Below are 14141 nucleotides of genomic sequence, written 5' to 3'. Positions count from 1 at the left end.
TTCAATAACTCACCACAAACTTCTATCGAGAATAACAAAGAAAAATATGCATTCGTTCTTTGAGCAATCCTTTAGGGATGCTTTAATATTAAAAGGAAAAATTAGTTCTTCGAGAACTATATCATAAAATATCTCCATTGTTTGAACTATCCTTCATGCATGATTCGTTGTTGAATTCTTCTGGAATTTAACAAAAATAAAGGAAAATATATATGATAATTATAAGTTAAATAACTTTTTCAACAAAATTTATGTGCAAAATAAAATAAAAATATTAATTGACATGAAACATGTTCTATATTTTTAAGCCTCATAGGTGCGAAATTAAAATTATCCCTTGCCTAATTATCATAGTCTATACACTAAGAAATTGAAAAGTTATAGATAATTCACTCAAACAAATTCTAAACAAAATGGGAAATTAAAAACATAGAGATGTAATGAACCATTAGAGTTACTTCTTTAAAAGATTCTTCAATACTTTTCATCATAACAATTGTGATTAATCTTCTGTTCTTGTTTATGACTATATCATACTCTGTATCATACTCAATCTTAGAAAATGCCAAGTTTAAACAAAAATTGATAGATAAAATCTAAAGCATATAAGAAACAAATGAAGATACTAGCTGATGTTTCAGCAACATGTCTAATAATTATATTTAATAGGTATTTATAAAAACTGTAAAACAACAAGTTAGTAAGCACCCTTTGTTGGAACAAAATGTGTTTAACATTACCCTTTAGAGTTTTGCTGATAACAAGGTATTAAAAATTGTCAATTGGATATGCTAATATTTGTTCAAGTGTACAAGACCATAGACAAAATTTTAGTATCTTTATTAGGTTCTGGAAGAACAAAAAGAGAGCAATTGAAATCAACAAGAAGGAAGCTTTATGCATCTGAAGAAAAGAGGTTCTGAAGACAAATGCTCTTGAAGTGATGACGCATCAGAAGCAAGGTCATCAGAAGCACCTCATCAGAAGCAACATCACTAGAAGCAGTTCTCATCAGGAGCTGAAGATCATCAGGAGCTGAGAGAATTGAAGCTTCAAAGGTTGTTCAAGTGATTTAATCTCGCCCAACATTGCAGAAGACTGGAAAAATGAGGCAACGGCTAATTCAAATTGAATTTGGAGGCATTGGATGCTTTTACATTATAGAGAGTTGAAAAAGGACAATTGTACAAATTGTACAACCACTATCTCCACTACTCTGTTTTGTCTCTGCAATAAGACAAGAACAACAGCTGTGCCTGCAACGATGTTCCTCCAGACTTGGAATGGATTTGAAATTGATCCTTCATAGGACAATAACCATATCAGGTAAAAGTTCATTGGTGATTAATCAAAGCTTCAAACGACTCTTTTTGATGCGTTGACAATCAACATCGTCTCTTTCACACCTCTATATAAAGGAGTGAAGACTTGAAGATTTTCAAGAGACTCACAACAATTTACAAGAGCCAAAACTCTGCTGAAATTGTTCTACATCAAAAGTTCATTTAGAATTTCTTAACCACTTTCATATCTTAGAAACTCTAGAGTCTTAAGAGTCTGTATCTGATTTGTATTGTGAACATCACTGATTGTATATCAAGTGTTCAACCTCAAACAAATTTCTTTGTAATTCTGTTTGAATAGAAGTCTCTTACAGTTGTGCTTGAGCATAGGAAGTCTCTTGATTTTGTTCTTGAGCATAGAAAATCTCTTGCAGTTGTGCTTGAGTAAGTTTGAATTCTCTTGCTAGTTTTAGCAGTGAGCAGTTGTAATCAGATATTACATTTTTAGTGAACTCTCCTTGGAAGTGCAAGGGGGACATGATTACTTCCGGTTTGTGGAAGGAACCTGTATAATTGCTTTGTGTCTTTCTTCTCTCTGTGTGTTTATCCGCTGCATTTAGAATCTGAACATCACTTCAGAAGCTGAAATTTATCTGCTTCTGATCAGTGACTTCAGTAAGAGAAAACGAAGAAAAAGCTAACACAATTCAACCCCCCTTCTTGTGTTTTTCTCACCTTCACCCTTAACATATGAAGTGACCAAGGCATACAAATTTTGCGCAGGAAAGAAGGAACTTTGGATCAGAAGAACAGGACAACAACATGATGATGAAACACAAAGGTCATATATTTTCAGTTAAAGATTGAAATTCATTACATGAAAGTAAAGTTTAGAATCAATAAATTACGTCCTAAACATGTAAACAATGCAACAAATAACATCAAGAACATGTAAACAACACAACAAATAATATCAAGAACAAGTAAGAATCGATATCACCTCAAATTGTTATAGCTTCGTGCTGATAACGTGTTATGAAATTGACCCTTAGCATTGCAAGATATTATAAAGTATATAAGAATAGAGAGATAGAAACAAAGAGAGAACATAAGAGTGTATTGTATTACTTCACAAGTGTGTCCTTTAAATGAAATGTAGGTCCTATTTATAGGATACAATATAAGCAAGTGAATGATCAAAGTAATTAAGAACCACTAACCATCCATTCACTTATGGGAGTTATAGGAAGGTGGAAGACTAGGGATGGACATTCACTAAAGTTAATTATTCATAATAGAAATTCATCTTTAAGATAAATAAGTAAGGGTGTCTTACCAATTGAGGTAAGTAAGAGAGTCAAGTAGCCCTGTGTATATTATAGAATGTCTATTATCAACTGAGCTAAGTTCACAAGGACCTCTTTAAGGTTGTTTGTTTTATATTAAAATAAATGGATTTTCTTTGTATTTTTAAAAATGATTTTTTTGAAAAAATTACTTAAAAATAGTACAAGTTGTTTCAAACTCATTTGTTATATGTTAAAAAAAAAAAAGTGATTTACACATTCACTAACTTAAATATTCATTGTTGGAGATTTTACATAATAAAAATAACATTTTTTTTTCAAAAATGATTTTTATGAAAAGCTATTTGAAATAAATTTTTAATTTAGAGATTTTTGAAAATTTCATTATCCAGAAAAAATTATAACAAAATGATAAATTATTTAGAATGACATTTTATTATAAACGATTCAAATGAATTTGTATTTAAAAAATTCTCTCTAAAAAATTTATAACAAAATGATGTTACACAATAAAAATCTATATAAAAAAACTATAACAAACATGTCGTTATTCTTTCAAATTGACACTAAATGAGTTTTATATTTTTATATGTTTTTAATTTTAAATAATTGCTTTCACTTGGCCATAGCAAATGAACTTGGTAGAATCTAATTTCAAAAAGCTCCCCTTAGTAGAAGTAACAATTTAAAAATAAAAAAAAAATCCACATTTCAAGCATGCAAACACACACCCATGATTTTCCTAATAACAAAATCAATGGCGCCATTCAGGAACACTTTCACATCCCATCCTTCTAGAGCACAGGTTAAAGTTTCTATTCTCTCTATAGAAAATAACAATATTTTCGTCATGTTTATAGAAAATAAATATTTTCGTCATCTCTATTATATATATTTGCACTATTTTTTTTAAGAGTACACTTGGCATCCTATTAGTGAAAAGGTTTATTTAATGATTTTTCTCATGTACACACAAGGTATGAAGGAGTTTATAATAGGAAAAAAACAAACAAAATTGGAATGCAAGTATGGTAACCGAAAATGTTGTGCAAAAAGTCAGAATTTGAAATTGTTGTTTAATGCACCAATGTTTTCTTTTATGTACACAATAAATATGAAAAAGTTTATAATAGAAACAACAATCATAATTTGATGAATTATCCTAAAATGTTATCTCTATTTTATAAGAGTATTTAATGCACATGATTTCAATCAAAAGTTATCTCTATTTGAAAAAAGAGGATTATTGTTATTTCCTTAACAGAATTTTATAGGAGTATGTTATGCATACAGTATCAATTTTTTTCGTATTTCCTTCATTTTTTTCCTATTATGGAAATCTCTATTATAAACATTTGCCTTAATTTTTTTTAAGAGTACACATGTCACTTTGATGATCTAAGTCTCATTTAATGCTATGTTATATTGTTAAAAATATACATGTGTACACTTCATCATATAAATATTATTTATTATTGATTATTGTTTCTATTAATGTATAACATTAGCAATTAAAATCCTTCAAAAAAAACATTAGCAATTAATTGTATTTAATCACACATTTGATTTTTCTGTATAAATTAATTGATTTGCTATTAAAAAATGCATAACCAAAAAAATAAATATGATTTCTATCATTAGCCAGTCAAATTTTTCTATTTACTCTAATGCGTCACATTTAAATTGTTAGCCAATCAAATTTGAATTGGTAAAACATCAACCAATCAAATGTTGTCCATTTGTTTAGATTTTTTTCTCTATATATTGTTAATCCTTCTTTCATATCATTTTCATATGCCTCCTATTACAGTGTTTTCAACGTTCTTTTCTCAACATTAGCACACATCTTTTCATATTCATTTCCCTTTTCTTTAAATCGTTCTCTTTCTCTCTTATTTTTTAAATATTTGTTTTATTGTGTTGAATCAATTTCATTTTTTTTTGTTTCTGATGTTTGGTTGTTTCATACGAAATAAAGATTAACGAAGATTTATATAAGATGGTTCCCCGTTTGATCATGTTTTTATTATTTTATTCAAGCATCCACATTTTAAATTTTTATTTTATTCAATATTGAACTTTCAAATTTTTTTTCCACCATTCTTTTATCTATTTATGTATGCATAGATCTGATGGGTATGCTTACTGCTATTGAATTAGAGAATACCTATGAAAGAAACGATGTTAACGTGTCAAAAAAATGTATTCTAATATCCAAATCCAAATAAACTACATAGTTTGATGGAAAACAATGTTAAATTGCGATTTGCAACTCATTTTATTTATAATCATGTATGGGCAAGATCTTGAACAAAATTCATTATTTTGATCACAAGAGATTGACAAAATTATTTATTTTGATCAAAATAGCTTGAACAAAATTATTTTATTTTGATAACAAGAACTTGAACATTATTCATTATTTTGATAACAAGAACAAGTATCTACCTTTTAAACACAATCTCTAAAATGATTTAGTTAAGGTTGCCTGATAAAAAAATAAAATTATACACGAAAAAAGACCAATAACAATGTTCAGTAAGACGGTTCATTAAAATGATTTAGTTATGATAGTTAATATAAAAAACCGTGTCTTTAAATTTGTATGACTTTCTTTCGGATATCAAATCAACAAATTGGTGAATAATAATGCACACACGTTTTTTCTTCGGTTAATTGATTTTTTTTTTAAGAAGTCAAATTAATCTATCGAAATTGATATCAGATAGAATCGAACTTGAGACATTGAGAATCACACACATGTCTTAAACTAACACCACTAAACCAACTCAAATGGGTTTTTCGGTTACTTCATGATGTATGAGTCAAGGGAATAATGGTTTTTAACATATTTTTCATAAAAATTTAAAATTCAAATTTTACAATTACAAGAAAAAACTGATAATTATTATAAGAATAAATAATTTAGAGAATTAAATTTTTGAATTCATTGTTAAGACTATTTAATGTCTTCACAAAAGTATAAAATACTTTTAATGAAAATAACTACTACCTCCGTCCCTATATAGAAGACCCTTTTGCTAAAATCACAGGAATTAAAATAGTGGATATTTATATTAGAGTTGTTCGTAATTGTTATTGTTTTTACAATTTTATCATTAAGAGAGAGAATTTGTTTATGCTTTTCATATGCTATTTATTGCCAATTGAAGAAAAATATATATAATAAATAGGGACATGTATGTAAAGAAATAATGAATGTAGTTGGAAATAGCAAAGGAGTCTTATAAAAAGGGACAAAAAAATTTGGCAATCGGAGGTAGTATGAATTTTATTCAATTGTAAGAAGTAAAAAATCGTTCAAGTTATTGCATGGCATATATCAGGGAGGTAGAAACAGCAAATAGTACATGTATGTGTCATTCAATATATACTTTATGAACTTTTTTCAAATTAAAATACCAAAATATTGCATTGAAAATTATTTTCATTCAATGACCGACCATTAATGCGGTCCATTTTAAAGGAAAACAAAATGTTTCCATCAAATAGAAATAAATTATTCCCCAATCACCTTTATAATTGCATACTTATAGCTGAAATTTACTTACATGCACCTCTCAAATAAAAATAACGATAAAGAATAATCATTGCAATTTGTGGGAGTGATATGTGTAATTAATAATCGGTTTTATGTGTAATTAATAATCGGTTTTAGTTTATAATTAATCCTGATTTTGTGTACTCAATCAATGGAGTTTCTGCATGTAACAAACCTATTTTTAAGATGTTCATTTTCCATTGCTTCTTTGCACATACATCATTATCAAATTGAAATCTTATTTTATGTCTTTTTTGCTATTTATAATTCTAATGTTTATGTGAAGTGTAGGATGTACGGTAACCAAAAAAACAAAAGAAGTGTAGGATGTACGATATGTTTGCTTCAAGGTATTTTTAAAGTTATCCGAGAAGATCTCCTCAAATTGACCAAGTTAAAAATGATTGAAGGACTACTCAAACAATGATAGAAGGCAATATTCATTTTAAATTTTACTCATTTCAAATTAAATATTTTTTAAGGGGTTCAAATAAAATATTTATACACCACATTATGATAAATCTACATCTTATCTAATATTGGTATTGGAATCAAGTTATATGTCTCCTGAGTTTCAAGAACAAATTTCATTATTCATGGTATCTGTAGTTTATTTTTCATGGTTAATCCTAATTTTTTAACACCATGATATTTATTGTAAGTTTCACCCTTAATATTTTAGAATTCGATAAACAGTAGTATTCAAAATAAATAAAAATAGGCTTGAATATATAAATTGTCCATGTAAGTTCGCGTGTTTTTAGTTTTCGTCCCTGTATCTTTTTTTTGTTTTAAAATTACCCTGTAAATTATAAATGTTTTGGTTTTGGTCTCTGTCGTCATCATTTGTTACAAAAACGTCTATGTGGCAAACGGAGGACGACGTGGCAGACTACGCTGACATGTTGTTTCGTATGTTGAGTCACAAAGTTAGAGGGACGACCAAAATTAAAAAACAAATTTCGCAGAGGGACCAAACCCAAAAATTTATAGAAAACTTCATCTATGTCCTTCCTTTCCTTTTCTTCATCATCTTCAATACATTTTCATCAAACTTCATAGAATACCAAAAATTCATTAACGTCATCCTTGAGAAATCATAATTGACAACAATTTGTCAGAATATTTATGACATATGAGAAATTATAGAGAATATTCCATTTCAACTGAAATTCAAACAATCAAAATTCAACCAAGTCAAGCACTAATACATATTTCATTACAAGTTTAGAATCTCACTCTATTATATCATTCTATTTTGATAGAGCAGTAAGGTTTGCAGCACGATCTTTGAAATAGCTAGATTGTTTCCCTTTGAAGGCATAACTTCTTTGACGACTGGATGGTTTTAAAACTCTTGACTCCATTTGTGTAGCTTGGGAAATTTGAGATCAGGGAACAACTGTTTCTCTGTTACTTCTTGGAATAAAGGGATGAAGAGAGCATCAATATCCACAAAGCCTGTTTGTCCTCCTGGAAAGAACTTATCCTTCAACTCATTCTCAAGAAACTGCATAGCTTCAAACAACTATTCACTAGCCTTCTCGGGCTCTTTCTCATTAGGCATAAGAACATATTTCCATGCAACAACCATACATTGATTACATGAATTAAAGTTACATAGATTAGAAAAATCAGCACAAAGTTTACATCAAGTGACGTGGTAGATGAGTTCTAGCATGAATCACATATTATCTGGATCATGTTAGTCATTGAAATATTTCCGCTAAGAAGTTACAAATTCATAGATAATCACATGGATACTTTGCAACTATCACATAAGTGCTAAAAAAATAATCTGATTTTACTTTTAAATATGTTAAATGGGTTTTACTTTTAAATAAGTTAAATGACTTTTCATAGAATTTTTGATGATTTTTTTTGTGTAGTGATGTCGATGGTGATGTTAATGTTGGTTGATGAATTTCTAGGTTTTTTTGGGTTTTCTATGAAATTTGATGAAGATGTGCTGAAGATGATGAAGAAGAGGAAAGGAAGGAAGAAGATGAAGTTTTATATTAATTTTTGGGTTTGGTCCCACTATGGATTTTGTTTTTTGATTTTGGTCCCTCGAACTTTGTGACTCAGCATATGGAACGACACGTCGGTGTCATCTGCCACATCACACTTTGCCATGTCATCCTTCGTTTGCCACATAGACATTTTTGTAACAGAGGATGACGGAAGGGACAAAAACCAAAACATTTATAACTTACAGGGTTAGTTTCAGAACAAAAAAAGATACAGGGACGAAAACAAAAAATATGCGAACTTACATGGATGATTTACACATTCAAGCCATAAAAATATTATTTTCATAACATTACGTATAGAACAAACGCACTATTTGTGCATCTGAGAATCTAAATAATAATAATAATGAGAATATACTCATGGGCCATTTTAATTCGGAGTTCAGCTGAGAAGTAAGTAAAGTCTAACCAAGCTCAAGATATGTTTATGTTGTTGGAGTGTTTAGTTGATTGATTAGAGAGAAAATGAAGAATATGCAGTTTTGATGAAATTATGCAAAAATGTTATCAAGTTATAAGTTTATTCATATTTTTTTTTGGGTTTTTATTATGGTTATTTGTGTTTTTAATAAAAATATGATAATGATGTTGACATTTTATAACATAAATGATTAAATTTTAGAAAAATAATGAATAAAAGTGTTTTATAATATTAAGTTAAAGGACAAAGTGTGTAACTTTGCCTAATTATCAAGACCAAATTCATTTATGTTTTTTTTTGTAATTTTAAAAAAACAATTGATAATTGGTTATTATATATATTTTCCTCTAATTAATGTAATTACATCAAATTTTTGTCTACCCAAATTTATGGATTTGATTGTACTTTTGTTATAAATATTGTTTTCACTTTCAACATTTTTCTCACGATTTAGATATTCATTTGTACAATTCAAAATTCTTCATTAAATTATTGTTTTTCCTATTCATCAATTTTAGTTCTAGCAAAAAACTTATGTTAATTGGTTTTTTGAATGGTTATTTGTACGATACCTTATTTGTGTTATTTCAATCAATTCACTCTTATAAAATTTTCACATGATTTTTTTCGTCATTCTCTACAACTTTTTATTTCTTTTTATTTTAATCTTCTGATGATTCCCTTCTTTTTCCACCTTTTGAATGAGATCATAAAGAAAGCTAAGGGAAGAGGATTTACAAGTAACTTTTCAATCTCACAAACACTTTAAGGTGTCACGAAGTCAAAAACAATTATAGAATAATTTTGTAACACTACTCTTTACGAAGATGTCAGCAGGAGAAGGCTTAAGAGAAGATGGACTCCGAGTATCTTTCTATAGTATACTTCATCGTGTCCTTATTATAAGAAAAATTTAAAAAATTATTTTGGTCTTATTTATAAGAAAAAATTCAAAATTTTTAAGGTATATTTATTTCTTAAAATGTCTTATTTAAGGACTTATTTACTTTTGGAGCTACGAGGGAGCCTACAATGGGTTGGATCATCATATTAGTCTAAGCAACCACACAAGTGAGATTGACACCACACTATCACCCAAAACCTTAAGGCATTAGGTATGTTGGTCATTACTTATATGTTTTTCAAAATCTACTCTTGCAAGTTGTATCCAATGTGGAACTTTAAGTCTTAATTGAAACATTATCATATCTTCCTTAATTATGAGATTCTTTATGTGTATGATTTGATGACATAGTCAAATAAGGTCTGTCAGAGACACAACATGGTAAAAAAATGTTTTGATAGTGGTTTTATATATGGATGTTTATATTCCTATCTTTCATGAAAAGAGAGAAAAATATAAAAATAAAGAATATGAAAAAGAAAATTTAACGTGAGAGAAATGATAAGGGAAAAAAAGTAGTGTGTTTTGTCTGTGGAAGTGTTGAGAGTAAAGTGAGTTACCAATACATTTATAGGTTAGTTGAAGGAATTGGAGATTTATGAGTAATTCACCAAAAAATATATTCAATTAAACAAATATCTCATTATTTTAAAATATCTAATAAACATATACTTTGTTAACTAAGCATAACACATCCGTATTTTTCCTCTGTGAGGTCCCACCAAAGATCAAAAGTGAAGGTATTTGTGATAATATAGGTTAGATAAAAAATTGTATAAAAATGGATGACATCCAAAAAAATTATTAAATATAAAAAATTTAGCAAATGACATCCAAAAAAAAAAAAACAGTTCAGAGTTTAGAGAGATCATGGAATGGGTTGGATCATCATATTTGATTAAGCGAAATCGCACAAGTGAGATTGACACCACATCTTTACCCAGAACATTAAGATATCATGTATATTGGTCATCTCATTTATGTTTCTCAATATATAGTCTTGCATCTAATGTAAAATTTAACTCACACATGATACATTAACCTTTCCCCCTTATATATGAGACTCTTAGTGTTTGTAATCTGTTGAGATAGCAAAATAAGGTCAGATGCACAACATGGAAAAAAATATGGGTTAGTAGCGGTTTCATAGATGGGTGTCTTTGTTCCATTTCTTTCATGAAAAAAGATAAAGGAAATTAAAAAAAGAAAAAAGATGAAAAAAGAATTTGAAAATGAGAGAAATGACAAGAGAAAAACTAAGTAGTGTGTATTTAAACCGTAAAAGTATAGAAAATATAGCGAATTGATGGTAATTTTATGGGTTTATTGAAGGGTTTTAGATTAGTGGGTAATTATGCTACCAAAATATTAGGCTAAATAAAAGTCACATTAATTTACAATGTCTAATAAGCACATATTTTGTGAACTCAAGAGAACACATCTACATTATTCCATTGTCAGATCCGGCCAAAGACCAAAAGTGAAAGAATTTGTAACAATAGAGGTTGATAAAAAAATTGCATGAAAACGAATGATATTCAAAAACTAAAATTTAAGATCAAATGACATCCAAAAATTAACAAAATAAATCATCACAATGTTGGGACGTTCTTGGGTGTATACATCGGGTTGTACCATCACATTAGACTAAGATGAACCACATAAATTTGGTTGACATCACATGTTCATCCAAAGTTTTAAGACATTAGGTATATATGACATCTCACTTATATGTTGTTCAACATTTACTCTTGCATAAAATGAAAAATTTTAACCCACACTTGACACTCCCGCTCCCCCATAATGTTGAACCGGGATATGATACCATCATTGGGCCTTCTGGAGCAGGCAACACAGGTGTGGATCGACTTATTGGATAAATAGAAAGCACACAATGAGAATGATACCACATATTCATCTAAAATTTTAAGGTTTAAGTATATAAGTGTTGTCACTTATTTGTTGTTCAACCTTCACTCTTTTATCCAACGTTCGACTTTAAGCCATTAACTAACACTTTTTTTAGGGAAGCCTTTAACTGACACTTGATACATAACAATATTCTTCACATTAGGTACTACGAAATTTTAGTCGGTGCTTGACAAAGATGTCCATATTTGCTTTTTTTATTTTTTTATTTTTATGTTATATTGGGTCGTGATGTTGTTAGTTTTACTCCATAAACCTAACCTAACTTTTAGTAGTGTTGGTGATATAATAATAAATTGACATAAAAAAAAATAGTATGCTGCTTTTATGTATATTTTTTTAACGGAAAGTTTATTAAGTTCCTGTGAATTTATCTCAGTTGGTAGACAATTTATTATTATATATATAGGCTGAGTTCAAAACTTGGATACCAAATTATTAAATAAGTTATAATAATCAATTCCCTGCACAAGATGAATAGAGACAAATGAGATAGAAAAACAAGCAAATGACACCATATATAGACAGAACAAAAAAAAAATCTCCATAATTTATTTTGTTTTGTTTTGGACTAATCTGTTTATTATCGATATACATATTCAAAATATTTTCTTAACTTTGGTCATCTGTGTAAAATATTTCATCGTTAAAGTTAATATTTCAGCATTACATTCGTTAACTCATTGTTGTTTAATGTTACAAATATCCAAATAAAAACATACACGTTAATATTAATATATAATATTTAATTAAAAATACGACAACGATATGTATTATTGATATATTGAATATAAAATAATGAATTTTCCATTTAAACTATAATTATCTAATAAAAAAAAGTCGAAAAATCTAGCCCGTGCTTGGCACGGGTCCACATACTAGTGTTATTAATGAAGATCGTTGTTATCATTTCTATTTTTCAACTCACCACTTTAATTGCTTTTCTATACAATAAGTAGTTTGGAAGGAGAGGATTTGGATCCAAACATGTATGACAATACAAACATAGTAATCTGTCTTTTGATTTCCATTGTGCTCACTTCGTGCTTTGTTGTCCGGTTTCTCCTCCAATAATGGCTGCTGCAACAACAAATAAACAGGTTAGAAGTGCTCACATACACGACCACATTGCAGTCTTTATTCTCTCCAAATTGCCTCTTAAATCCCTCGCACGATTTACTTGCGTTCAAAAATCGTGGTCTCTTTTATTCGAAAACCCTTTTTTCGTGAACACGTTCCACAATAATTTCTTATCCAAACATGATGAGGACGACGACAATGAAACACGTATCCTCCTAAAGCGAAGGACACATGGGTATCCCTTTCATTACTCGTTGTGTATTTTTTCCGGTGAGAGGCTCAAGGATAGGGTTATATTAGATTGGCCTCCTCCTTTTCAAGATGATGTCTATCCTATTGAAATTTTGGGTTCGACTAGTGTTAATGGCACTCTTTGTCTCTACCAAGACATTAACGATGAGATAACAACTGTATTGTGGAATCCTTCTACAGGGGAATATAAGGTCATTCCTCCTAGTGTTCAGCCCTACGACAACATTGAGCTTAATTTTCATCCTCAAGGATTTGGTTACGACCTTGTTAGAGATGACTATAAAGTGATTCGGAGGTCTAAGTATCCTCTAGACTTTGAAGGTAATTGGGTTTGTGTGCCTGAAAAGGATAGCCCTTTATGGGAGATGGACTATCTTGCCTCATTTTGGGAGAGTAATGTAATAGAGAAGTATGACCCTTTTTGGGAGATATACAGCCTTAGAAGTAACTCTTGGAGGAAACTTGATGGTGTTGATCATATGCCCGTTCCTTGGAAAGATAGTTCTCGAGTGAACTTGAATGAATGGTCTCATTGGTTGGACAAAAAATATATGGTGTCATTTGACTTTAGCAATAAGATGTTCTTTGTAACAGATTTACCTCCTTACTCATCAAACATAATGGAAGAATTGTTGAACAGACACTTGGGGGTGTTAAATCAGTGTGTTGCTTTAGTCTATACTGTCGCTAACACCGCTTCTTTTCATGTATGGATTTTGAATGAACTCTGTGTCAAGGAATCATGGGCTAAACTCTTTGTTGTTAGACCTTCAACTCGCATTATTTGTGCTATTGGGATTGGAATAAAGAGTGGTATATTGTACATAAAAAAAAACATGGAGCTAGCCCTAATTGATTTAAGTACCCAAACTAGTGAAGACATTGGAGTTGAGGCAGAGTCGGCTTGCCAGAAGATTGTAATGTATAAGGAAAACCTTCTTCCTTTTCCTTTTGGAGAAACAAATAATTAATTTGTTTTTGCAGTCTTATCTGAAAGCATTCGGCCATAAGTTTTATAAACGATGCTATCAAGTTATTTATATCGTGTCAGTTGCTCATAACTTATTGGTTGTCAAGTATAGTAGATAGAAACTTTTTCGTATTTATTTTGATGCTTCACTCTCTTTTTATTTGAATATTGTTCTGCTTTGAGTGTGTTGTTGAGTGTTTTAGTTTTGTTTCCATTGTCTGTAATATAACATTAACAATCTGCTATAATCACTTGATAAGTTATTGTTTTGATTTAATACAAATTGGTAGCATATTTTATTGGTCTAGATTGCCTTGTTTATTCTACAATATTTCTGCATTATCATGGTTAAATTTATATATGTTCATATATGCATCTTACCTTGGACATGTAATTTATT

The 14141-nt window shown here is 29.4% G+C and overlaps 1 protein-coding gene across 1 annotated transcript; it reads left to right on the top strand.

Annotated features, from left to right (window-relative positions):
- The first annotated feature begins 12512 nt into the window (after positions 1-12512).
- On the top strand, positions 12513-13742 carry LOC146955179 (F-box/kelch-repeat protein At3g06240-like). Its single transcript, XM_085747933.1, has 2 exons — positions 12513-13100; positions 13182-13742. Exons 1-2 carry the CDS (start codon positions 12513-12515, stop codon positions 13740-13742), a joined length of 1149 nt encoding a protein of 382 aa, XP_085604059.1.
- The last annotated feature ends 399 nt before the right edge of the window (positions 13743-14141 follow it).

Source organism: Medicago sativa, chromosome 1 (assembly GCF_051527215.1).
Source record: "Medicago sativa cultivar Bolivia chromosome 1, Bolivia_mono, whole genome shotgun sequence".
Classification (NCBI taxonomy): Eukaryota; Viridiplantae; Streptophyta; class Magnoliopsida; order Fabales; family Fabaceae; genus Medicago; species Medicago sativa.
This window is presented reverse-complemented; position numbering and strand designations above follow the sequence as displayed.